Source organism: Papio anubis, chromosome 15, assembly GCF_008728515.1.
Source record: "Papio anubis isolate 15944 chromosome 15, Panubis1.0, whole genome shotgun sequence".
Taxonomy (NCBI): domain Eukaryota; kingdom Metazoa; phylum Chordata; class Mammalia; order Primates; family Cercopithecidae; genus Papio; species Papio anubis.
This window is the reverse complement of record NC_044990.1, coordinates 4996263-5022658: the sequence shown is the minus strand read 5'-3', so window position 1 is coordinate 5022658 and position 26396 is coordinate 4996263. Positions and strand designations below refer to the sequence as shown.

The 26396-nt window shown below is 41.8% G+C and overlaps 1 protein-coding gene across 2 annotated transcripts in view; it reads right to left on the bottom strand.

The window, feature by feature from the left end:
• The window catches only part of ATP8A2 (ATPase phospholipid transporting 8A2), a 642805-nt gene that overhangs the window by 437261 nt on the left and 179148 nt on the right, over window positions 1-26396 (bottom strand). For both annotated transcript variants that reach the window (XM_031655775.1, XM_003913687.5), the window contains exons 11-18: window positions 22684-22849; window positions 20233-20360; window positions 18677-18754; window positions 14674-14762; window positions 13915-13959; window positions 9606-9681; window positions 2753-2858; window positions 1931-2013 (exon numbers count right to left, since the gene is read on the bottom strand). In XM_031655775.1, the coding sequence (XP_031511635.1) occupies window positions 1931-2013; window positions 2753-2858; window positions 9606-9681; window positions 13915-13959; window positions 14674-14762; window positions 18677-18754; window positions 20233-20360; window positions 22684-22849 (771 nt within the window). The remainder of the gene's footprint in view (window positions 1-1930; window positions 2014-2752; window positions 2859-9605; window positions 9682-13914; window positions 13960-14673; window positions 14763-18676; window positions 18755-20232; window positions 20361-22683; window positions 22850-26396) is intronic.

Genomic DNA, 26396 nt, shown 5'->3' with positions numbered 1-26396 from the left:
CCACGGACGCGGCTGTTCTGACTACTGGCGAGGACACTTCATGTAAATATGTAGGAATTTGAGAATTCGTTCCTGACTTGGTAGTACAGCAGTAAGTTTGTTCTTTTACTCATATGCAAAACCTATAATTTGAGAATTGGTGGTTTGATGAATGGTTGAATAGGATTCTTTTTATTATTGTTATTTACGAGTCCTAACTAATCAGGTAGTCTTTTGTGACCCCCAGAAATATGACCTTAAAACTGTAATGAGGTAACAAAGAGGGGTCAATGCAGCATATAACACCAGGAGGACGACACCAATAGGCTCTCTAGGTTCCACATTTACCTGGCATTGTGAGTGAAGTGGAAGCACCTGTTCTCTTCTGTCTCTCTCACCTATGATCCAAGCTCCCAACCTCCATTTTTGCAAATGCAGAGACGTGCGGCACCCACACAACTGAAAATCCTACGGCTAAGATTAAAATTCTCCTCCAACTGAAGGGGAGAAAAGACCTCATTTTTAAAAAGCTTCTGTAAGGGAAATTCTATATTCAATCACTACTTCATTCTACTTTTAATGATGGTACCTTTCCCTAAGCTAAATTCCCTCTGTTGACTAAGCAGAGTAAAAGTAAACATGACCACAGGATCTCATCTCTGTACTCCATAAAAAACTGAAGATGCCAATAAATGGGTACTTTGTATAAGATATGATATTTTACAGGTTTTGCATGTAACTAAAAGAAAAAACTTACTACAGTACTCCCAAGTCAGGAACAATATCAAGTCATTATACCATTTGGAAGTGAATTTCAAATGCATTAAAGGTCTATGGATTTAAGGATGTATCCACAAAGCCAAGAACTATAATCCCTGAGTCTTCCCCATATGGAGGGGTAGGGAAAGGCAAGGGATGGCAGGGACTAGCCCCAGACCCTCATCATCAATCCAGACAATAACAAAACAGCCCTTCTAACTGGTTATCATGAAAAACACCACCGCCTCACCAGTCGTAACCACCATTTTCCCCTGTTGCCCATTCCAAAGGTCTGCATTTGATCTTCTTGTTGATATAATTATTTTTCTATCACTAAATTTCTCCCTTTGGCCTGTAAGTAGGGAAACTCAGAAGAAAATCAGAAAATATGTAAACCCCTTGACTTCAGTTGCAGGGGGGGATCCCTCATACAGATAAAAGATCAAAGCCGGGCACAGTGGCTCAGCCTGTAATCCCAGCACTTTGGGAGGCCAAGGCGGGTGGATCACTTGAGGTCAGGAGTTTGAGACCAGCCTGGCCAACATGGCAAAACCTCGTCTCTACTAAAAATACAAAAACTAGTCGGGCGTGGTGGCACGTGCATGTAGTCAGTCCCAGCTACTCGGGAGGCAGAGGCAGGAAAATTGCTTGAACCTGGAAGGCAGAAGTTTCAGTGAGCCAAGATAGCACCACTGCACTCCAGCCTGGGCAACAGAGTGAGACTACATCCCCAAAAAAAAAATAAATAAATAAAAAAGAGAGACAGATCTTAACTCTGACTCCTCCCCTAGCTGAAGAGACTTCTGAAGAGACTGTGAGGCTTCACTGAGTAAGAACTCTTGGGTTCCGAGGCTACAAAGAGACGTAGGACCTGCCCTCAAAGACAAGTGGACCGCTAAGTTATTTTCCCAATTATTATAGAACAAAGAGTAGATTTGTGAAGTTCTTTGCTACAAATAATTTCACATCAGTGTATGAAAGACATGTGGAAAAGCATCCTTAAGGGCGAAACAGTACTGCAATGCCAAACAACTCAAACAAGCTCATATAATCATATTAACTCCAGTTTTTCACAGGTCTGATTTTTCACCAAAAGAGAAGTTCAGCTATCATTTACAACAGACATGCCATTTCACAGGCACAATCTTCACAGAAGTAGGTGATCTGAAACGTGCACACACGTGTTACTCACCGCTTCTATGATGACTGAGAACGGCGTTCTGGCTGTGAAGACAAAGCCCAGCTTTTTAGCTCCTTTCACCAAAGCAGCTTCATCTGTCAATTGGGAGTTGGGGAAACATTGACATACATCACTGGTAATGATAGAATTCTGTTCAGTGTCACTTCTCAAATTAACAAAACCCACTCTACTGAAGGAGGCCTGGCGTTACCTGCGCAGTAGTGAGGACTCGGGGTAGAGAAGCACTTGCTCTTCCTACCACCAGGGTTCTGAAATGAGCACTTCTGTTAGGTGGAGGGCTCGGATCTATGCTAATTCACCAGGACAAGAATGATTTCTATTCTTGCTCCTCTCGCTTGGGATCAAGTTCTCTCCGATAAACCTAAGTCATAGTCCCACGGCTCCCACCCAACACCTCCTCTGAGCAAGGCAGTATTTTAGTTGTGCTGTGGGATTCCCAAGCCCCAGGAAGTGGGTAAAGAGAACCCCCATGCACAGCTTCCCCAGCAGGTGGAAAATCTGTGAGGCGGGGAGGATGAGGAAGAAGCCAGCTCTGTTCTTTCTTCAGAGCTCTGTCAAGCCCAATCACCTCTGCCAGGAAATGCAACATAACCGGGGTCCTCCCTTTGCTGTTAAAAAGGGGTTATGAGAGTCAGAGCCCATCCCGGGCTCTCTGCGGCTTTGCACCTGGAGCCACAGCCTGGCCTCAGGACGAGGCCAACAGAAGACAGCTGGGTCTATGGGGCGGACTACACGGCAGCATCTCCAAGAAAACTGCAACACCCAGGTCTCCTGAGAAGGGGCCAGCCGGGGGCACCCGGCCAGAGTCCTCACCTGGGGATGAGGCCTGGTAGATGATGTTATCTCCATCCTTCTCAGGAACAACCGTGTGGCACACGGCCAGAAGGGTGAGGAACTCCTGAATGCAAGGGGCTGTGGGCTGCAAACGTGAGGCGGGATTAGTGTCAGTCACAACACCTTCAACAGGCACCAGGGCTCACACAAGCAGATCCCCGCCTAACATCCAGTCATCCTAGTGCTCCCTGTAGGACAGGGTAGAGGTCCTTAATATGGACCCCCTCCTACCGCTCTGGTCTGGAGTCCCCAAGCCGGTTCTCGCGCGCACTAATCCTTGGGTTTCTCTTGGAATGCAGCTCCTACGCTTCAGCTCAAGAGATGGGGAGAGAAAAGAGGAAGAGCCTTCCTTGTGCCTCAGCACACGCTGCCTCCTCAGGAGCCTCAGCCTCGCCCAAGTGCTTCCATTTACCCAGGTGCTTCCATTTACCCAGGTGCTTCCATTCACCCAGGTGCTTCCATTTGCCCAGGTGCTTCCATTTGTCCACGTGCTTCCATTTGCCCAAGTGCTTCCACCTCCCCTGTGCTTCTGCTTCACCCAGGTGCTTCCACCTCACTCCCGCAAGATCCTCCAGAAGCCTGTGTTCTGTCTCCCTCACTGCTGTACTTCAGGCCCCATAAACAGAAGATGCTTCCATCTCCAAGCTCCCATTCCCCTCCCTGACATCTGTTCTATGCAGTGTCCATTCTTTAAGTTTATAACCTCTCAACACCTGTAAAGCAGTGCATCTCTCGCCCATTACTCTTGAACAGCAACAAAAACCAGAATTGCCCTGGATATGTATTTAATGGAATTCTCTTATTCTCTCTGGGAAAAAAATGTATACTTTGTTATTGGTATGAGAGCACTTTTATACCTAGTGGGAAAATAATGCTGCCTTCCCATCTAAGAAAACAGTGTGTCTTCCTATGGATTAAAAGCTTCTCAATATTCTAAATGTAAGACCTAGCGTATGTCTATTATTTTATTTGCTCAAAAATTATTTTGGTGACCATTGTACATGAAGTACTGTGTAAGGCATTTTATCTATTGCCTTTTATATTATGAATGGAATCCTATTTCCATTACATTTTACAGTAGTTTCTTGTTGGGATGTAAGCAGAAACGTTGATTTTTGTAAGTTAATATCCAGTTGTCACTGAGCTCCTACTAGTTCTCTGAATTGCCGTTGACTATCCTAGGTTTTCAATGTCGACAATTATATCACCCACAAATGAGAAGTTTTCCCTTTTCCTCCCAATATACAAACTTTCAATTTTCACCTGTCTGCATGAGCTAGCACTTCCAGAATTATGTTCAAGGCAGGGGTGATAACCAAGCTTCCTTTTCCTGGGGTTACTTTAATGTCAGTGTCTCTAATGCATCCCTTTTAAATAGGCAACTGGCTATAAAATTGAGATCGATTTATATCATCATATGAAGGAAGCAGTTATGTGCTTCCTCTTTTTATAGTTTTATGGTTTTTTAGTCATAAATGAATGACGACTTCCACAAGAATATTTTTACTTTCTTCTCTGTCTTATGAATGTGACTTAAGAGGAATTTTATGGAATCAAATCACAACTATTCACATGGCTACTTCTTATCATGAAAAGAAAAGGCACATTAAATTATAGTTCAGTGAAGTAATGAGCTTAAGGAATTTACACATTCCTCAAGGCCTGCATTGCAAAAATGGTAAGAAATTTTCCCCAAAAGCGCTTTCCGTGAGAATTGAGCTTCAATTCAAGGTTGCCTTCCCCTGTACCTGAGAACTATCCAATCCTGAACATAACCTTGTCCCATAATGAAACAACATAAAAAGGGTCTTAGATTTTACAAATAAGTAAACCTAGTAGTGAAATATTTTCTAAGAGTTATAAAGAACTGCACACACGAAGAGTCTTCTACCTCAAATGGTAAGCCAGACAAAATCCATGAAGATTTTTTTTAATCCTAAAATAAAATTAACCTATCATTGGTTTTCTTCCTATTGCATTCTATAATAAATTAGGGAGAAGAGACAAAATTAATCTGAAGCCTATGAATGCTTATATTCGTGTGTGTGTGTGTGTGTGTGTGTGTGTGTGTGTGTGTGAGATGTGTGTGTGTGTATCTTCTTAGATGTTAAAAAATTGTATTGTGGTAAACTATACATGTAATATCCACCATTTAACCATTTGTAAGTATAGAATTCAATTACATTTTAAATACATTCAACAATGCTACACAGCCATCACCACTATCTATCTTCCCCAGCAGAAACTCTATACCCATTAAACAATAACTCTCCATTCTCTCTTCTCTCTACCCCCCAGTAACCTCTATCTTGTTTTCTGTGTCTATGAATTTGCCTTTTGTATGTACCTCATAGAAACAGAATCATACAATATTTTTCCTTCAGTTAACCGCTTGTAATATGTACAAAATGCCATATATCTAGAAATGAATATTTTCTATTTATTTGGTGAATTTAAAATAGCAGAAAATGATACATGTCTAAATTGTTTTGCAAGCGAAATTGCAGCTACAAATTATCCAAATCATATACATATATAAATGATTTCTTCTTGAAGACTCAAGCTCAGAAGTCTTAGGCACAATGATTCAACAGAAAATTACATCTTCTTCCTTGGTGAACCTTTGGAAATTTATCCCACGCACTGGGTTAGCAATGTAAGCAGGGGGTTGCATAAACTGTCCCCCGAAATTTCTCACAGGTTGATTCTCTAAGAGCCAAATTCCATCTTGGCTATCAGCCCACACAAAGCTTAACACAGTCCTAAAGGACCCAGAAAATTTGAAATGATGATATAGGAAAAGAGAAAATTCTGTAGCAAATGCAAGTATTCCCTTGGGAGGAAAGTAAGGGTTTTCTTGGACCAAATGCTTTAATTTTAGTCAATAGTCCCAAGACAATATAGATGAGAATGTGGGGCATGTGCAGCCGCAAATCCTCAAATACTTCTTCCCTCTCCACAAATATATTTTCGCAAAATGAACAAGTAATCTAATAGGCCCTGGTTTAAAACTACTTAAAAACATGCAATGGGTACATTTAATTCAATCCCACATCTCCCCAAAGAAAAATATTGGAGCCTATTCTATGGTCTTCATTATTATGGTGGAGCTAGAAGTTAAATGTCAAAGAGTTTAGTTAACACAGTAGCTAAGATGAAGGGTACCTCAGAAGGCCTCAAGGATCCAAGAAAGCTTAAAAATGGTACACATAGGCTAGGAGGCTTTTACTAAAAATTAGAAAATAAATTCCCAAACCAATCAATCAATTCCTCATTATGCCTGTACTGAAACTCTATGAGTATCCAGTATTAAAATGCCCTTGAAGTCTCTGTGTTTGGATGGTCATCATAAAGTCCCCACGGCAGGGCTTCCTTTTCACAGGCATTGCACCTGTCCCTACTCTCAATGGCTTTTCCACTAAACTAAAAGGAAATTTGGCTCAGGAGGGCAGACGATGAGGAGGAAAGGAAAGAAGAAGAAAGATCACTGACTTATATCAACAGTAGGATTTCTTCCTAAAGTGCTTTCCACTCACCATGGCCACCAAGGAGGAGTCAGGAAAAAAGCAGTGGGCAGGGGAAGGCAATGGGAGAGGTATTAGCTGTGCTCAGATCTCCATTCAAACATCAACAGAGGACAGGCTCAAGAAGAGTGTGGGATGGACAGTCAAAACCCCAAAACCTCACAGGGACCCAGAACACCAGTCCCGGGCCAGCTTTGGAGAGAACACCAGTGAGAGTCAGAAATTAACTGAGCCAAGCATTGAAATCTTTCAAACACTAGGATCCCAGAACCATGTAGGGGGTCCCCAAAGAAGCTCTTTTCCAAGTAAAGATTTGCCCCAGGCCACTGGGTTTCTACGGCATCCCACCTTTATGTCAGTGCAAATACCATTCTGTGTGGGTGGCCACACTGCTCACATGTCAACAGTTATGGTAGCCATGACAGTCACCAAACAGAATGGGATTCCTCTCTGTCTACACAAACCAAAATCACCTCCTCAGCTGCACCTTACCTATCCTGCAAAAGCATACTATGACTCCTAAGAATTTCCCACGTCTGCTTCCCCAGTGAACAGGAATCCCTTGAGTATTTTTTAATCATCTCTTCCCCTAGTACCGACAGCAAGGTGTTTCATGTAAATGAGGTCCTTAAACTGTTTGCGAAATGAGTGAATAAATAAATAAGTCCCTGATGTAAATGGCGATCCAACAGTTTGCTGCTATTCCTAGCCCAATACTGGAATTCTGTGATGTTCCGTACACTGTGCTCATCTTATTTCCTTTGCTACTTTCTCCTTGTTGATCTAGGAAAGCAAACTCATGAAACTGGACCAAGAACAGTCTCCGGAGCTCCTGTGTCACCTTCTTCCACTGTCTCCTTTTCCAGTCACCATCCCAATGTGAACAGATATATTCAGTTGCCCACCTGTGTGGTTACCCGCGACCTGAATACTATTTGAAAACACTTGTTTCCTCTCCAGTGCTCAAAGTACACTTGTTTCTTTGACATCTTTGATTAAAACCACCTTCCTGCAGAGACGATTCTTCAGAGGCGCCACCCTTCTGCTTGGAGAACCTCTAGCCTAGTAGCTGGATCTACCTCTAAGATCAGAATCCAAGAAACGATTCTGTAGCTGTCTGTGACTGAAACAGAACATAGACTCCAGCAGCATCCTCTGTGGGCTTGGACCACTTCACCAGCCTCACCAAGAACTCAGTGGGGATAGCAGCATCACAGCCTGTGGGTGTGCGAGCCTTATACACCCACATTTCAGAAGTGCTGGCAACAAATGGGTACTAACTGCGATGGAGGAAAGTAGGATTTCCTCATGAAAACTTAGAAAAATCTTAAATATATCTGTCTCTTAAAATTTCAGAAATTTGGAAAGATAAAGTTTTAATTTTGCTCGTGTTTACCTAATTTTAAATCTAGACATTTTTCAGAAAAAAAATCATATGATATCTAATTTATACTGACTTAACTAGTTGTGAAGTGCTTTGATCAGTGAATAATTTTCTAAGTTGGCATTTTTCAGAGTAGCCTTTAAAATAACAGTGAATTACCCTTCTAGACATTGGCTTAGGCAAGGATTTCATGACCAAGAATCCAAAAGCAAATGCAATAAAAACAAAGATAAACAGCTGGGACCTAATTAAACTAAAGAGTTTTTGCACAGCAAAAGGAACAGTCAGCAGAGTAAACAGACAACCCACAGAGTGGGAGAAAATCTTCACAATCTATACATCTGACAAAGGACTAATATCCAGAAACTACAACAAACTCAAACAAATTAGTAAGAAAAACAAACAAACAATCCCATCAAAAAGTGGGCTAAGAAAATGAATAGACAATTCTTAAAAGAAGATATACAAATGGCCAACAAATATATGACAAAATGCTCAGCATCGCTAATGATCAGGGAAATGCGAATCAAAACCACAATGCGACACCACCTCACTCCTGCAAGAATGGCCATAATGAAAAACTCAAAAACAGTAGATGTTGGCATGGATGTGGCGATCAGAAAACACTTCTACACCGCAGGTGGGAGTGTAAACTAGAACAGCCACTATGGAAAATAGTGTGGAGATTCCTTAAAGAACTAAAAGTAGAACTACCAGTCGATCCAGCAACCCCACTACTAGGTATCTTCCCAGAGGAAAAAATACTTGCACACATGTTTATAGCAGTAAAATTCACAACTGTGTATTGTGGAACCAACCCAAATGCCCATCAATCAACGAGTAGATAAAGAAATTGTGAAATATACATATATAATATATACACATGTATATATACATATAGAGAGAGATGATGGAATACCTCTTAGCCATAAAAAGGAACAAATAAACAGCATTTGCAGTGACCTGGATGAGACTGGAGACTATTACTCTAAGTGAAGTAACTCAGGAATGGAAAACCAAACATCGTAAGTTCTCACTGATACGTGGGAGCTAAGCTATGAGGACGCAAAGGCATAAGAATGACACAGTGGACTATGGGGACTTTGGGGGAAGGGTGAGAGGGAGGCGAGGGATAAAAGACTACAAATACGGTGCAGTGTATACTGCTCAGGTGATGGGTGCACCAAAATCTCACAAATCACCACTAAAGAACTTACTCATGTAACCAAATACCACCTGTTCCCCAATAACTTATAGAAAAATTAAAAATACATACATAAATAAAATAACAGTGAATTGATGCGATGCTGCAGTTAATACTGATTTGAAGTGGTGTGATGTCATAGTTAAAAATCTAACAGACTGAGGTTTAAGGCTCATTTCTACACTTATGTGCTGGGCAACTATTTGCCAATTTAATCTTTTATTTAACTTCCTTGTCACCTCCCAGATGTGATTCAGATGTTGACTAAAATGTTGAAGGAAATATATGTTAGTTGCCTGGCACACAGTAGAATGCAATAAATGCTACCTGTTATTATATAGATCTTACTTTTGTTTCCTAAAGTATCCTAGTCAAAGGATATGCAATTACACTTGGCCTCTTAGATTCACAACTGTGACGAAATAGTACTGCAGAAACCTTACAAAGCAACAGCAATTGGAACTGTTACAGAATTCTGTGGTAAGACTTGTCTTGATCTTGTTGTGCTACTTTACAAAGTCATCATGTATTGAAATACACTAATTCATGCACAGTGTTCACCACAAAGCATCTCAGATCACTTCTCAGAAGGACTCACACCATCAAACTGAGACTTTTCCCGGCCTCTAAAACTGCAACTTGCAAAATACTACACGCGTATCTATAAGAAAGGTGCATAGTAAGCTGTTTGCTGTCTTCAAAGTAAAGCAGAGCACTTACATGGCGATCCTCAATGTTCTTCAACAGCCTGGGGTCATCAAAGTCACAGGAATCACTACAGGGGGGAGGCATCCGACTGTAAGAGAGAACAGAGAAAATGTATCCAATTCAAAAGTTTCTGTTAAGTCAACCCAAACCTGGAAAGAATCTGCCTTCCAGAAGAATCATACCTAAAGTCCTGTAGGAATTCACATTAAACTTTCAAAGGCTTGGAATTCTGTATTATTATTTCAAACCTCAAAACAATTAATCCTGGAGTTTACTATAAATAAAATATTTCACGAGTTAGTGTAAAGAACAACAGTTACGAGGAACAATAGTTACAAGGAGAAGGAACAGAAGCCGGGGATCAAGACTACGACTGTCATTTCAGTTGGCCCCTGAGTCACTTCTACCAGGGAACTTCCAAGAGTGTCTGCTCAAAGCAAATAAAACAAGAGGAAGCATTGCACTGTATACATGCAGCCATTTATGGCTGCCATTTATGGCCAGAGCTCATATGTAGGAGACGGAAGACAACAAATAATTACAAGAAAGGAAACGATATGATGGCTGTGAGCTATCACACTGAAGAAAATGTGAAGAACCAACTGTATATTCATTTATCTCCACTCCCTCCTGAATTTTTAAAAAATATTTATTTATTTATTTATTTATTTATTTATTGTGATGAAGTTTCACTCTTCCAGCCCAGGCTGGAGTGCAATGGCGTGATCTCGGCTCACTGCAACCTTCACCTTGCACGTTCAAGCAATTCTCCTGCCTCAGTCCCCCAAGTAGCCGGGATTACAGATGCCCACCATAACACCTGGCTAATTTTGTATTTTTAGTAGAGACAGGGTTTTGCCATGTTGGTCAGGCTGGTTTCAAACTCCTGACCTCATGTGCTCCACCTGCCTCGGCCTCCCAAAGTGCTGGGATTACAGGCATGAGCCACTGCATCTGGCCCCCTCCTGAAATTGCATCATTGTCAAGACAAAGACAATGAAAGAAGACATGACAGCAGAGTGTACGTCAGTCTTCACTCGAAACAGGTATCAGAGTGTAGTACAGCACAGAAAACAGCAACCAACAGCTCACAAGGGGGAGCGCCTATAATGCAAGCTGATGCCCTCAACAGAGTGCTGGGAAGGTAGAACAAATGGCAGTACAAGGCACCTGTGAGGTACAGGGAAGGAGGAAGACGGCACAGCTTCCACGTCCACTTGTGAAACACTTCAAGAATCCTCTCACATCCCATGCAGCCAGACCACTGAATCTTCCACAGCCAGAAAAAAAAAAAAAAAAACTTATCTTTTACAGAAATTAAACCAGAGTAGTCCTGAGCCCAGGGACACTGGGCACACAGGCACACATATGGATAGGCTGGGGCAACCTCCCAAAACAGTGTTTTAAATGAAATTCTATATACGCTGAAAGGTACAATCACTGGCCCACTGCCTCCACACAGCTTCCAAAACAGACCAAATTTATAGCCCTTGGCAGGAAACTAGAAAGTTCTTTTTATGAAAAGAAAGCTGACCGGCTGACAAGAAACACCCACAGACACTGACATCCAGGGATCCCTTAATACAATCATGGGTCCTGGCTGATCATTCTCCGGGAAGGCAATCAGTCATCAACCACAGGGTCCCCACTCCACACACAGACCTAGCAATCAGGTTTCTTGTGTATAAGCTTTAAGACACACGCAGACAGACAGCATCACTCTTTATAAGGGAAACAGGAATCAAAACTACAGTAAGGTACCACTTGACACCCATTAGGATGGCTATTATAAAACAAACAAAACCGGAAAAATCACAAGCGTTGGCAAGGATGTGGAGAAAGTGAAACCCTTGTGCACTGCTGGCAGGAATGTCAAATGGTGGCTCCGCTATGGAAAATAGCAAAGGTTTTCCTCAAAAAGTTAAACATAGAATTACCATATGACCCAGTAATTCCATGTTTAGGTGTATACCCCCAAGAATGGAAAGGGGGGACTGAAACAGATACCTGTATGTCAATGTTCACAGCAGCATTATTCACAGTAGCCAAAAGGTGGAAGCAACACAAATGCCCATGAACAGATGACGAGATAAACAATGCGTGGCATATACACGCAATCGAACATTACTCAGCCTTCCAAAGGGAAAAGATTCTGACACATTCTACAACATGGATGAACCCTGAAGACACACTAAGGGAAATACGCCAAACACAAAAACACAAATACTGTACAATTTCACTTGCATGAGGTACCTAGAACAGGCAAACTCATAGAGACAGAAAATAGAGTGGTGGTTACTAGGGTCCGGAGGCAGGCAGCAATGAAGAATTTTTGTTGAATAGATAGAGTTTCAGATGAAAAAGTTCAAGAAATGAATGGTGCAGATGGCTGCAAAACACTATGAATATACTTAGTGCAACTGAATTGTACATTTAAAAGAGTCAAACGATAAATATTATGTTACACATATTTTACACAAAAAGAAATAAAAATATCTGAGCACACAGCTAATGATCACCAGGTTTTTGAAGAAAGCCTATAGAAAATAAATCAAAACACCACGGGTGAGCGGTAGGGAGGGTGGGAGAGGAGAGCAGAGAAAACACAGAATGCAAAAGCAACGTTAAGGGAATGCTTTCAAAAACCAAAAGTGAGATCATACAAAAAACTCATGATAAAGGATAGAAGATCAAGCTGAAAAAAATACCAGGAAGTAAAACAAAAAAAATATGGAAAATGAGAGAGAATGATAACAAAATTGGAGGATCAACCCAAGAGATTCAATATCTGACTATCAAGAGATGCAGAGGGAACAGGGAAGCTGGAGAGGAGGAAAATTATCATAGAAATAATACAAAGAGACCGCTGAGAATCAAGAAGAGGAAATTCAGAGACAGAAATGGCTCACTAGTGGTCCACTGAATGTCCAAAATAATGGAAAAAATTCACTTTGGGAGGTCCAGATCACGAGGTCAGGAGATCAAGACCATTCTGGCCAACACGGTGAAATCCCGTCTCTACTAAAAATACAAAAAATTAGCTGTGCATGATGGCGGGTGCCTGCAGTCCCAGCTACTCGGGAGGCTGAGGCAGGACAACGGCGTGAACCCGGGAGGCGGAGCTTGCAGTGAGCCAAGACGATGCCACTGCACTCCAGCCTGGGAGATAGAGCGAGACTCCGTCTCAAAAACAAAAAAAAAAAAGGAAACATTTCAAAATCTGCCCAAAGCTTCATGGTTGAAATGGCATATGCCTAAGGAGGTACAGAAAATCTGAAATGCTTCCAAAGGGGGCGGAGCAAGAGTAGGAGATAAACTCTCATCATCCACGGTAAAAACTAGAACAATGTCTAAATGTTTTTAATTTGTCTTTCTTTTTTTTTTTTTTTTTTTGAGACAGAGTCTTGCTGTGCACTCAGGCTGGAGTGCAGTGGCACGATCTTGGCTCACTGCAACCTCTGCCTCCTGAGTTCAACTGGTTCTCCTGCCTTAGCCTCCTGAGTAACTAGGATTACAGGTGCCCACCACCATACCCGGCTAATTTTTGTATTTTTAGTAGAGACAGGGTTTCATCATGTTTGCCAGGCTGGTCTTGAACCCTGACCTCAAATGATCTGCCTGCCTTGGCCTCCCAAAGTGCTGGGATTACAAGTGTGAGCCACTGCACCCAGCCTAAATGTCTTTAATTTAAAAATTAATATAAATATTACCTTGAAATATAAAAATAAAATTTTTTAAAAAGCAAAAGCACTGAGGTTGACTGCCTCCAGGGAATAGGGAGTGAGTGGGAAGTACTGAACCAAGGGCAGTCGATTTTTTGGTAAAAGTCCTGTAGTATCTCCGGACTTTTCAAACCATGTTCATCCTTAAATTTTATCTGGTTTTCTTTCAAAATAACATATATGCAACTTTTATTTACATAAAAAAATAGGCAGGTGAGAAATGCTAATAAAATTATTCCAGGGCGAGCCTGGTTTCTCACACGTGTAATCCCAGCACGTTGGGAAGACACAGCGGGAGGACGGCTTGAGGCCAGGAGTTTGAGACCAGCCTGGGCAACATAGTGAGACCTCATTTCTACAAAAAATTACAAAATTAGTCAGGCACGGTGTCGCCTGCCTGTAGTTTTAGTTACGCAGGAGGCTGAGGCAGGAGGATCACTTGAACCCAGGAGTTCACGACTACAGTGAGCTATGACTGTATCACTGCACTCCATCCTGTGCAATAGAGTGAGGCTGTCTCTAAAAATGTAAATAAATAAATAAAAACTATTCCACAGGCTTTTCCACTGAAGTGTCAAGAAGTGCTAGAATCTACTTACCAGAAGTCATCTGAGGACGGCTCTCTTGCCAATTCTGGGAAGTGACTGCCAAAGAAAGGGAAAACAGAGTGGTCACAAAACTGTGATCAAAAGACAGACATTCTGATCAAAACCTGAGTAAATGTATAATTCTTAGATTAGATATACAAACTTACAGATTCTCGGGGACTTCTTACCAAGTTAATATTTGCAGAAATAAACCACTTTTGTTGTTGTTGTTGTTTGTTTGTTTGTTTTGAGATGGAGTCTCACTCTGTCACCCAGGCTGAAGTGCAGTGGTGCGATTCTGGCTCACTGCAACCCCTGCCTCCCGAGTTCAAGTGATTCTCCTGCCTCAGCCTCCCGAGTAGCTGGGATTACAGGTGCATGCAACAATGCCCAGCTAATACTGTATTTTTAGTAGAGACAGGGTTTCATCATGTTAGCCAGGCTGATCTCAAACTTCCAACCTCAGGCAATCCACCTGCCTCGGCCTCCCAAAGTGCTGGGATTACAGGTGTGAGCCACTGCGCCCGGTCAGAAATAAACCATGTTTTAACTGTTCTGAGTTTAATTTGGGATCCATTCAGCTATAAACGCATTCCATAGTAACTACATATCTAAATCTATTGTAAAGGATTTCGATTTTTTTTTTAATTTTGAAAGGATCTTTATCCTTTCAAAACATCAGTAAGTCAAGATATTTGACTAAGTAGCTAAAAATAAACTTACTTTCTTGAAAGACTACAAGTAAATTTTCAGTACGTGATAAACACTGACCCATAGGTTACTCCGGCAATGCTGCACTTCTTGAAGTTCATGATATTGCACGTAAGCGTTCCAGTCTTGTCAGAAAAGAGATATTTCACCTAAATCAAAGAATAAAAGAAATATACATCAGGAAGTACTGAGATGCAAAGATCAACAAATAAAGTCTTCCCTTCTATATTTTTCAAAACCTGTATGAAACGGGTAGATTTCCTTAAAGCAAGCAAATAAATAACAAAAAATACATTAATACTTTAATGTTTAGACCACTTAACAAACCTTCTTCCATAACGAATCGTATAGTCAAAGTGTACCGAGATATGCAGACGGAGCTGCAGTAAGAGCTCTGACTGTATGATGTGCTACCGGTTGATATGCACTATCACTCTACATGTAACATGTGAGAAATGATGTCATGGATTAGCAAGGGAGAGGAATTAACAGAATTGCCTCCAGAGGAATCTCCGGTTTCTCAGTAGCCTTCCAAAGAGGCGTCAGGACTTGCTGAGTGGTAGATACCTTCCAGAGACCCCAGGGAACTGGCCTAGGGAAGCAGCGTTTTACTGTTGTATAGAAGAGGGACTTATTACATGAATTGCTTACTCAGTAATTTTTCTTAAAGATACAATATAGACGAATACACTGGGAAGTTTTTTGAAAACGATCAAAGGGACTTCAAGTATTCAAGCTCCTAAAGAAGTCAAATACTACCTCTAAATATAATATTAGTACCCTAGGGGTAATTTATACTTTAAACACATTTTTATATGCAGTAAGTCTAGGGGTATGGAAAATTTAGTAGAATCTGCCTTTTAGTAAGCAGGGATTCCTTCTGCATTCTCAAGAAAATTAAAATATCATATAAAAAAATTAAAGGCCAGGTGCAGTGGCTCACACCTGTAATCCCAGCACTTTGGAACGCCAAGGCAGGTGGATCACCTGAGGTCAGGAGTTTGAGACCAGCCTGGCCAACATGGCAAAACATCATCTCTACTAAAAATACGAAAAAAATTAGCCGGGCATGGTGGCAGGTGCCTGCAATTCCGGCCACTCAGGAGGCTGAGGCAGAAGAATCACTTGAACCCAGGAGGCAGAGGTTGCAGTGAGCTGAGATCACGATATAAACAAATACTGCACTCCAGCCTGGGCGACAAGAGCGAAACTTTGTCTCAAAAAAAAAAAAACAATTAAAAATGAACATTTTATAATAAGGGCTTATCAAGATTTGCTATCACTTTGCCTACTAAATTTTAACTTGTCCTTAAAGTACCAACTCAAAACTTCTTCCCCATGCAAACGTTCCCCATACCCTCAATTAGGATGAATTACTGAAGCATCCACGGGTACTTTCAATCCTTGAATTATTCAGGTCCAGTTCAATGACACCTGCAGACAATTCCATACTGTGCACTGTGCTAAACTAACAAAGGCAACCAAAGACCTTGTCTAGGGCACACCCACACCCTCACAAAGTCTCCAGAGAGAAATGGACACTACAGCACTCACACCCCTTATTTTACTGTATTTATGTTTGGAAAGACTGTTATGAGAACATAGAAAACAGACTAACCAAGCCCGGAAAACTGGAGAAGAGTTCAAAGAGGAGGCAAATGTAGCCTGATACGCACCAAGAACTCACTGATTCTTACAGGAGAAGGATTTTACCAACAGATAAAGGAAATGACAAAGCCATTCTAGAATGAGAGAACATAAGAAAAAAAAAAATGAGGATTGAAAGCCCAAGGTCCAAGGCCTGCTCTGGGTGCTGTACCCAGCCCTATGTGAACAGAGCCCCAAAGGCAGTGGCAGGATTTGTGCTCTGTGCCAAGGACATTCTCTGTAATAACAATCCATCCTATTATACTAAGAATTTAAGAGCACTCATAGAATAGACACAATTTAAGGAAAGACAAAGCAAATATTAAGTAGGTTTGGAAAATTATATCAAAGAAACAATCACCTGCTTTTTTTGTCTACAAAGGTCTATTTTAATCCACAAATTTGAGCCTCAGTTTTCTGGCAATAAACTCAAAAATGATACACAAAAACCACCACAGAATTCACTCTATCCTTGAGGAAAGAGAAACGAAGAAAGCAAGCCTACCTCCATAGGGAGTTTTTCTAACCCTCAGATGGATGAGCCACGTCTCCTGCATTTTCACAAAGGGACACTGAGGAGCAGGGGAGATGGAACATGGTAATGTTCCTTCACCAGGCAGGGAAGCTTGGGAAGGCCAGATCTCTACAGACAACCCGAAGTCCCCAATCTGACGCTGAATAACCAAGTGTCCTTTGATAAGTTACTCCTTTCCTTCTCTATAAAATGAAGGTACAGCACCCTCCCCTTAGGGTTCCTGGTGGGTTTCAGTAGGGTGTATGAAATGAAACCAAAATCTTCAACGGCAAGGCATTCAAAAGAGGTTAGTCCTCAAAAATCAACAAGTAGGACCTAATTAAACTAAAGAGCTTCTGGACAACAAAAGAAATTACCAACAGAGTAAACAGACAACCTACAGAATGGGAGAAAATATTTGTAAACTATACATCTGACAAAGGTCTCACATCCAGAATCTATAAGAAACTTAAACAACTGAACAAGCAAAAACCAAACAACCCCATTAAAAAAAAGAGCAAAAGACATGAACAGACATGCTCCAAAGAAACATACAAGTGGCCAAAAAACACATGAAAAAATGCTCCACATCACTAATCATCGGAGAAGTGCAATTCAAAACCGCAATGAGATGCCATCTCACACCAGTCAGAATGGGTATCATTAAAAAGTTAAAAAACAACAGACGCTGGCAATGCTGTACGGAAAAGGGGCCACTTATCCACTATTGGTGGGAGTGAAAATTAGTTCAGCCACTGTGGAAAGCAGCGTGCAGATTTCTCAAGGAACTTAATATAGAACTACCATTTGACCTGCAATTTTTGTTACTGGATATGTATCCAAAAGAAAACAAATCGTTCTACCAAAAATAGTTTATCACAGCACTATTCACAACAGCAAAGACATGGACTCAACCTAGATGCCCATCAACAGTGAATTGGATAAAGAAAATGTGGTACGTATACACCATGGAATACACAGCCAGAAAAAAAAAAAAAAAAAAAAAAACACGAAATCATGTTCTTTGCAGCAACATGCATGGAGCTGGAGGCCATTATCTTAAGTGAATTAATGCAAGAACAGAAAGCCAAATACCGCATGTTCTCACTTACTAAGTGGGAGCTAAACATTGCATACTCAAGGACATAAATATGGGAACAACAAACACTGGGGACTACTAGAAGGGTGTGGGGAAAAGCGTTGAAAAACTGTTGGGTACTAGGCTCAGGTATCTGAGTGATGGTATCATTCATACTCCAAACCTCAGCATCACATAATACACCCACATAAAAAACCTGCACAGGTACCCTCTGAATCTAAAACAAAAGTTGAAAAAAGAAATTAAATTAAATTAAAACATTTAAAAAGAGGTTATTCCTTACAAGAATTTCAATGGCAGACACAGACATAATGCAAAGCATAACTTAGTAAAGGCAAGAGGAGTTCAGGGGTAAACGTGCAAAAGATACTGTTCCCTAGAATATTCCAGAGACAAAATCCAGAACATGCGAGAAATGCATGTCCTTTAAATTGGCCCCAACACGTTTTGAAGGGTTACTCAATATCTGAGTATCTTAGCCATCGTTTGCCCTGTCATTTGCTCCTGATAATACTGTTTTAAGGGTTCCAAATGATGTTGCACTGTATTTTTTATATTACTTTTTTTTTTTTTGCAGGTTACTTCTGGGTGATACGATATGGCTGTGTCTCAAAAAGCAAGACAAAACCGAGTAACGCTTATATCTAATGGCACAGTCAAAAGTATTATATAGCTCTTCAGATGTTCTAGCCATGTTCATGGAGAGGCATGTTTACAAAATCTCTCCACGGTTCTTCTGCTAACACTCATGTCCCCTCATGCTCATGTCACCATTCCCAAAATTCCCAAAGAGGCTTTTTCACCTGCCCAAGCTCTTCATTAAGGTTTGATGTCCTGGCCATGGCAGGAGTATCGTTTCCTATATAATACATATCTGTGTCCTGAGAGAGAGAGAACGAGAGACAGGATTTCAGAAAATATATACCATTAATCCTTCATTCAGATGAACACAGAAAAGAAGCTAAGAACGGGTCATTTAAAACACTTTTATTTTAATACAAATGCTAATTTTGGCCAAGGGCAGTGGCTCACGCCTGTAATCCCAGCACTTTGGGAGGCCGAGGTGGGCGGATCACGAGGTCAGGAGATGGAGACCATCCTGGCTAACACAGTGAAACCCTGTCTCTACTAAAAAAATACAAAAAAATTAGCCAGGCATGCTGGCTGGAGCCTGTAGTCCCAGCTACTCGGGAGGCTGAGGCAGGATAATGGCGTGAACCTGGGAGGCAGAGCTTGCAATAAGCCGATAAAGTGCCACTGCACTCCAGCCTAGGCGACAGAGTGAGACTCCGTCTCAAAAAAAAAAAAAAAGAAAAACAAAAAAGAAATGCTAATTTCAAATTCTGGGGTGAAAAGCAGTGGCAACTAGGATAGAGAAGCCCTGTGATTTGAGGAGAAGCATAGAATTAGTATACAGAAAATTGACTGGGCGCAGTGGCTCACACCTGTAATCCCAGCATTTTGGGAGGCCGAGGTGGGCAGACCACTTGAGGTCAGGAGTTGGAGACCAGTCTGGCCAACATGGTGAAACCCTGCCCTTACTCAAAATACAAAAATTAGCCAGGCATGGTGGCACACGCCTGTAATCCCAGCTGCTTGGGGAGGCTGACGCATGAGAATTGCTTGAACTCGAGAGATGGAGGTTGCAGTGAGCTGGGATCACACCACTTCACTCCGGCCTCGGCAACAGCGCAAGACTTCATCTCAAAAAGAAATATATATATATACACACATACATATATACACACACACACATATATGATTTATATTCATATAATATATATGAGATTTGGTTTCAAGATAATCATTTCACAACCTAGACTAACTCACGATTCTGACCTTGTTGACAGGATTGCTGTGAAGATCAAATAAAAATGCATATCAAAGTGCCTGGTCTACAAACACTGGCTGCTGAAGTCCACTGCTTAAGGGCCATGGCAGTCCTTTAAAAATCTTATCTCCACCCTTACAATCAAATCCAAGTGGACTGTCACAACGAATTTTGATATGTGAGTGACCACTACAGTAAACACACCCAAGAGGCCTTTTCTTTAGCACTAACTAGATGTTAAAAGCATCAATAGCAGGTGCAGCCGGATGACAGACGCTGGCTCAGCATTCCACCCCATCATCCGACCAATCCTCACAACAACCCCTCGAATAGGAACCACTGCCCTCTCCATTCCCCAAAAACACCCTCACCGGGGATCCCTGGCCAGTTCTCTGTACGGCCAGTTTAAGCCCCTGGACCTAATAATGGTAAATGAACATAGTTCTTCTTTTTTGAGCGCTCAATGAAATGCCAAAAGCTCTGAAATAACATTGGAAAATAGGGACTCAACTCTGCTTTCATACTCACCCAGTTGATGAAAAGGGCTTGAGTATACTTCACAACCTCAAGAGTCACCAACAGACTGATGGGAATAAGATTGTTGTATAAAATGATGAACGTCAGCAGGTTGTACCCAAAATTATCTGAGGTGGTGTCTGTGGAAGGAAACCAGAGTATCTGAAAGGTGTTCACAACCAGAGTCTATTGGCTTACTTAGAGATTCATGTTCAAACAGTGATTGAGCACCTCCTGTATGTCAGGAACTGTGAGTTCCAAGGCTGCTTTCCGTACGAGGCACACAGGCCCCACAGTGCGACTGCACAGCAGGATGCATCTACTAAAGAGAGGCTCACAGGGCGTGGCGGGAACCAACACAGGGGGCTTTCCAATGGGAAGGCACAGTCCCTGAAGGCCATCCGGAAGAAGAAATGCTGGTGTCAAGTTTTGAAGAACAGAGAAAAGAAGCAAACTTGAAAGAATGTAGAAAAGAAGACAGGCCTTTGAAATGGTTGTAAGGAATACCTACAGTCTCACTAAGGTACATGTATATTGGGGATACTCCAAAGAGCTGGAAAGACGGACAAAAGTGTGAACAAGAGAAGCAGACAAAGAGGAGAAGTCTTGAGCCCGACTAAAGATAAGAGAAGGGACATCTGGAAGGAACGAGATCCCTAAGGATGGAACAGGACCCTAGGGGGATGGAGTCCACAGCAGAGGCAGCATCAGCTCCAGGAGGACAGAGAATGAGGGCGGGAGAGGGGCAGAAGGTCTGGGGGCATCAAAAGGGATGTTCTTTCCTCGACAGCCACAATCTTCTGCTTGAGGGGTAAAGTAGTGAGATCTTCTTAACTTAGCAAGAGGCTTAAGGAAAACGCTGCAACAGGGTTTAACTGGTATTAAAGCTATCTGTGAAGGGAACTAGAATGAGAATAAAGATAGGAGCAGGTTAGGATCGGAGGGAGATTGAGAATTTGTAATGGCTCCAAACCACAGTTATTGGGTTTTTTCCCAGGAAATTACATCAAATGGTGGTAGTATGATTCCGATTTAGAGTTCTGGAGGGTGGCTGTGACGGAAAGCCAAGGAGCTGGGAAGGTACAGGAGAAGCAGGCATACGCTGGCCAGTAATTTTACCTTTCCACAATCCCTTCACTTCCTACTCACTACCAAGCCTTCCACTTTTCCTGCTGGTTGCTTTTCTTCCTGACATATTACTTTGCTCTCCTGTTCTCCTGTAGAATTAAGGAGTTTCTAAATAAGATCTCTAAGTTCCAACAGTTACAAATATCTCTAAGGTATAAACAAATATCTACCTGACAATTACAAATACAAGAAATACTAAAGAAGCTCTCCAGGATGAAAGAGATACCAGACAATAATTAAAATCCACATAAACAAAGGACACTAGTAATGGTAATTCTCTAGTATTTATAAAAGATAGTATACTTATATATGCTCAATTTTAAAAAAGCAATTGCGAAAAGCATCATAAAATTGCATTGTTGAACTTATATACAGATGTAATATATATGACAGTACAAAGGAGTGAGGAGAGAATGAAGAACATGAAGCAAAGAAATGGCACCAGCTGTTAACTCAAATCCACAGGAAGAAATGAAGAGAGAGACCTGGAAATGGTAAGTAAATATGTTAATATAAAACAATCCTGACCGGGTGCGGTGGCTCACCCCTGTAATCCCAGCACTTTGGGAGGCCGAGGCGGGTGGATTGCCTGAGGTCAGGAGTTCGAGACTAGCCTGGCCAACATGGTGAAACTCTGTCTCTACTAAAAATACAAAAATTATCCAAGCATGTTGGCACATGCCTGTAGTCCCAGCTACTCAGGAGGCTGAGGCAGGAGAATCGCTTGAACCTAGGAGGTGGAGGTTGCAGTGAGCCGAGATTGCACCACTGCACTCCGGCCTGGGTGACAGAGCGAGACTCCATCTCAAAACAACAACAACCAAAACAAAACAAACAAACAAACAAAAAACCCTAGCAATATGCTTTTTTCTTTTTTCCCTTAGCTTCTTTAAGAGACATAGATTATTTTAACACTGTATTTTGGAGTTGACGACACAGATAAATGGAATATAACAATGATAGCACCAAGCAGGAGAGGAAATGGAGGTACACCTGGAGTAACGTTTCTGTATTTTACTAGAATTAAGTTAGTATTAATCAAAAGTAGATTTGGATAAATTAGGAAATACGTTGTAATTCCTAGGGCAACTACTAAGAAAATACTTTAACGCAGAGTTTAAAAATAACCATTTGGGTATAAAACAATTCCAAAATGTGCCTATCTTCGCTTCGTCACATGATCCTAATCTCAATTCTCCTTGGAGGGCTGGCATTATGTACAGTAACCGAAGGGAACAGAAGGACGGCAGGGACACCACACATCAACCACGCCTGCAAGAACGTCTCAAGAATGGTTTTCTTCCACTGGAGCAAGCAACCCACCCCGACACTTACCCATCTTCTTGATGTACCAGTTCTTTTCGCCGTGAGACCTGTTCCAGTACAGGGCCCCCGCCGAGCTCACCAAGGCCATGACCAACAGGATACCAAACAACACCAGGATCTGTACGTTAGTCACCTTCTCCACGTTTGATCTCTTGAGAGGCGCTTTGGTTGAATTCTACACAACAGCGTTGAAAATCAGTAAGGGTCACAGAACAGATTTGGGGCAAGGGGTTGGGGGAAAGAAGGTAAAACAACCGTATTTAACAACCGACAAGTAAAAGACTATTTTTTTTGCCAAACAATCAATGCAATTCAAAAGTGTACCATGCTCCTGATCAATAGCTAGTTTTGAGTAACGAAGAAAGACGACATACTCTACCAGCTTAAAGAACACATTCCAACGTCACATGATTTATTCTGTACTTCTTATGATTATATCATAGCTTAAAATTGTCACTTTCCTTATCTTAGAACACAACAGGTTCTAAATATAGTCCAGTTTCAAAGAAATCAGAACGCTGGTAATCCAAGAGAAACTTAGAAATTCCATACCATAAAAATCTAGAGAAGACCTTCACGGTAATAGCACAGTTCTACAATAAATATACAGAGATATTTCTAAAACACATATTTTCCCCCCTGGAGCTCAGAATTTGAGGAATAAAAAAAACATACACAAACGCATACATATCAATAATGCAAAACAGAACATTAATGGGTTTCAAAGTAAGTGGATGGACAAAAAGTTCACTTGGAGAACTGTGAACAAGAAGCAGGAGCAGCAGGAAGAGTCAGGAAGGGGCTGGGCAAGAGAAAGCTGAGCGGCATCCTGAATGATGGAGACAGCAAAGGAGAAACGGAAGGAGAACAGCAATCTTATCACAGGCTTAGCACCTGCCTTCTCACTTCTCACTGCTGCGGGGAAACCAGCCCAGCTGGAGCCGAGGCCAGTGTTGGCAGGAGAGTTTAGAAAGATTCATTAAAGCTGGATTCAAGAATCACTCCAGTGCAGGTGGAAAATTTGGGACTAGATCCTCCTCTCAGCCATGGGAGAGTCAGTAGAACTGTTTGAGGAAGACAGTTATGCACCTGAAGTCATTTTATTAAAAAATATCTGAAGGTACTTGTGGTGGTCAAACAAATGACCCCTCCCCCGCCAGTGATGCCCATATCCTACTTGTGGGGCACTGCGAGTATGTTATATTATTTTATTTTTTGAGATGGAGTCTCACTCAGTTGCCCAGGCTGGAGTCCAGTGGTGTGATCTCAGCTCACTGCAACCTCCACCTCCCGGGTTCAAGTGATTCTCGTGCCTCACCTCCCAAGTAGCTGGGATTATAGGCGCCCACCATCACGCCCGGCTAATTTTTTGTATTTTTAGTAGAGATAGGGTTTCACCATGTTGGCCAGGCTGGTCTCAAACTCCTGACCTCAGGTGATCCACTTGCCTCGGCCTCCCAAAGTGCTGGGATTACAGGCGTGAGCCACCGTGCCTGGCCTGAGTATGCTATTTTATACAGCAAAAGGGACTTTGTGGATGGGATTAAATTAAATTAACAACTGTGAGACAGGGAGAGATTATCCTGGATTACCCAAGTGGATCTGATCTAACCACAAGGGTCATCAAAAGGGAGAACCTTTCCCAGTTGTGCTCAGAGGGAGAGGTGGCGACAGAGAAATGATCAGAGAGATTCCCCTCTGAGGCCTGCAGGAAAGAGCAGCCAACATCTCGAGTTTTAGCGTAGGGAGTCTACTGCTCATAGTAGACTTCTGACCTATAGAACTGCAACATAATAACTCATGTTTTTTTAAGTCACTAAAACTATGGAAATCTGTCACAGCAGCCAGAGGAAACCAGTACAGTAATACAGCAGGTTGGGGAAGGAGACACTGAAGAGAGGAAAGCCATAGGGGAATTATTTATAATCCATTCCTGGAGGTGAAATAATTTCTGATTTAAATTAAAAGCCAGGAATTGGACAGGGAGAGGCTCACAGCATGAGCCTGCAGGTCTCCTTCCATGAATCATGGGCCCGGTCTTTTTTTTTTTTTTTTTTTTTTTTGAGACGGAGTCTTGCCCTGTCGCCCAAGCTGGAGTGCAGTGGTGCGATATGGGCTCACAGCAACCTCTGCCTCCTTGGTTCAAGTGATTCTTCTGTCTCAGCCTCCCAAGTAGCTGGGATTACAGGCGTGTGCCACCACACCTGACTAATTTTTTGTATTTTTAGTAGAGATGGGGTTTCACCATGTTAGCCAGGATGGTCTCGATCTCCTGACCTCATGATCCGCCTGCCTCGGCCTCTCAAAGTGCTGGGATTACAGGTGGGAGCCACTGCACCCAGCCAGGCCCAGGCTTTTAGGAGACAACACTGATTTGCCACGTTTGGATAATCTGAAAGTTTGTAAGGCACTTACTTGTGCCAAACTTAAGTCAGCATTCTTCTTTACTAGTCTCCATTGATCTGATCATTAAAAGAGCTAGGATGACAATGTCTCCAAAGATAAGAATACAAATAAAGTCACAATGTGAAAATAAAACTGAGATGAAAACATGAGGCAATTCACTCCTAAGCTCCAAGAAAAATGTATACCACGTCACTGAAATTGTTATTTGAATTCTATTGGCAAACCAAAAATACTATTTCCCCATAGTTTTCTTTGGGGGTAGAGGAGTTGGGAGATTGTACTGGTGATTCTGAAAAGCTAAGTCCTTTAAATATCTAAACAACACAGCAGCTTTTTCCTTTATTTCTACTTTTTTCCCTTTTACTTTATCTCTCTAAATTATTCATCCTTTACGGACTTTAAAAAAAAAATTCCTCAGGAGTCTAAATGGAAATCCATTAGTAAAAGCCAACTTATCATCAATCAAATACTACATCAAGGTCAACTGAGACGACACATCCAGGTCTGGCCTCATGGTAAGGGCTGGCAGGCCAGGTCCAGGACTGGTCATCCTAACTCTTAAAAACGAAGCATGATCTCATCATTCTTAATAAATATTCACTAAATGTACAGGCAGGAAAAAATTACCATAAACCTCATTTCTATACCGCATTTGTTATTGACTTCTGATCTTTTTCAGTGGCTGAATTCTGGCCAATTAGGAGGATTAGAGAACTTTATCTTTCATCTAACAGAAGAGGAACAATCCCAGATCTTCAAGCTTCAACATGTACACTTTGTGGAAAGTCAACCTCAGCCTACTGACTCCCATCCCCTGAACATTTTTACTTGCAATGATCAATGATGAGGGGTTTTTTTGTTTTTTGTTTGTTTATTTGTTTGTTGGAGACAGAGTCTCATTCAGTCACCTGGATGGAGTACAGTGGCACGATCTTGGCTCACTGCAATCTCCACCTCCCAGGTTCAAGCTATTCTTGTGCCTCAGCCTCCACAGTAGCTGGAACCACAGGTGCACACCACCACACCCAGATAATTTTTTGTATTTTTAGTAGAGACAGGGGTCTCACCATGTTGCCCAGGGTGGTCTTGAACTCCTGAGGACAGGCAGTCTGCCCACCTCAGCCTCCCAATGTGCTAGGATTACAGGTGTGAGCCACCGCACCTGGCCCAGTGATGAGCTTTTAGCGTAGGGAATTTTAGGTTAAATTCCCACAGGCAATATAAGTTCTTCCATAAAATTCTTAAAGAACCTTGCTACTTCAGTGTAATGGAATTATAAATAGAAACAGGTCAAAATGTCAGATTTTGAAAAAGCT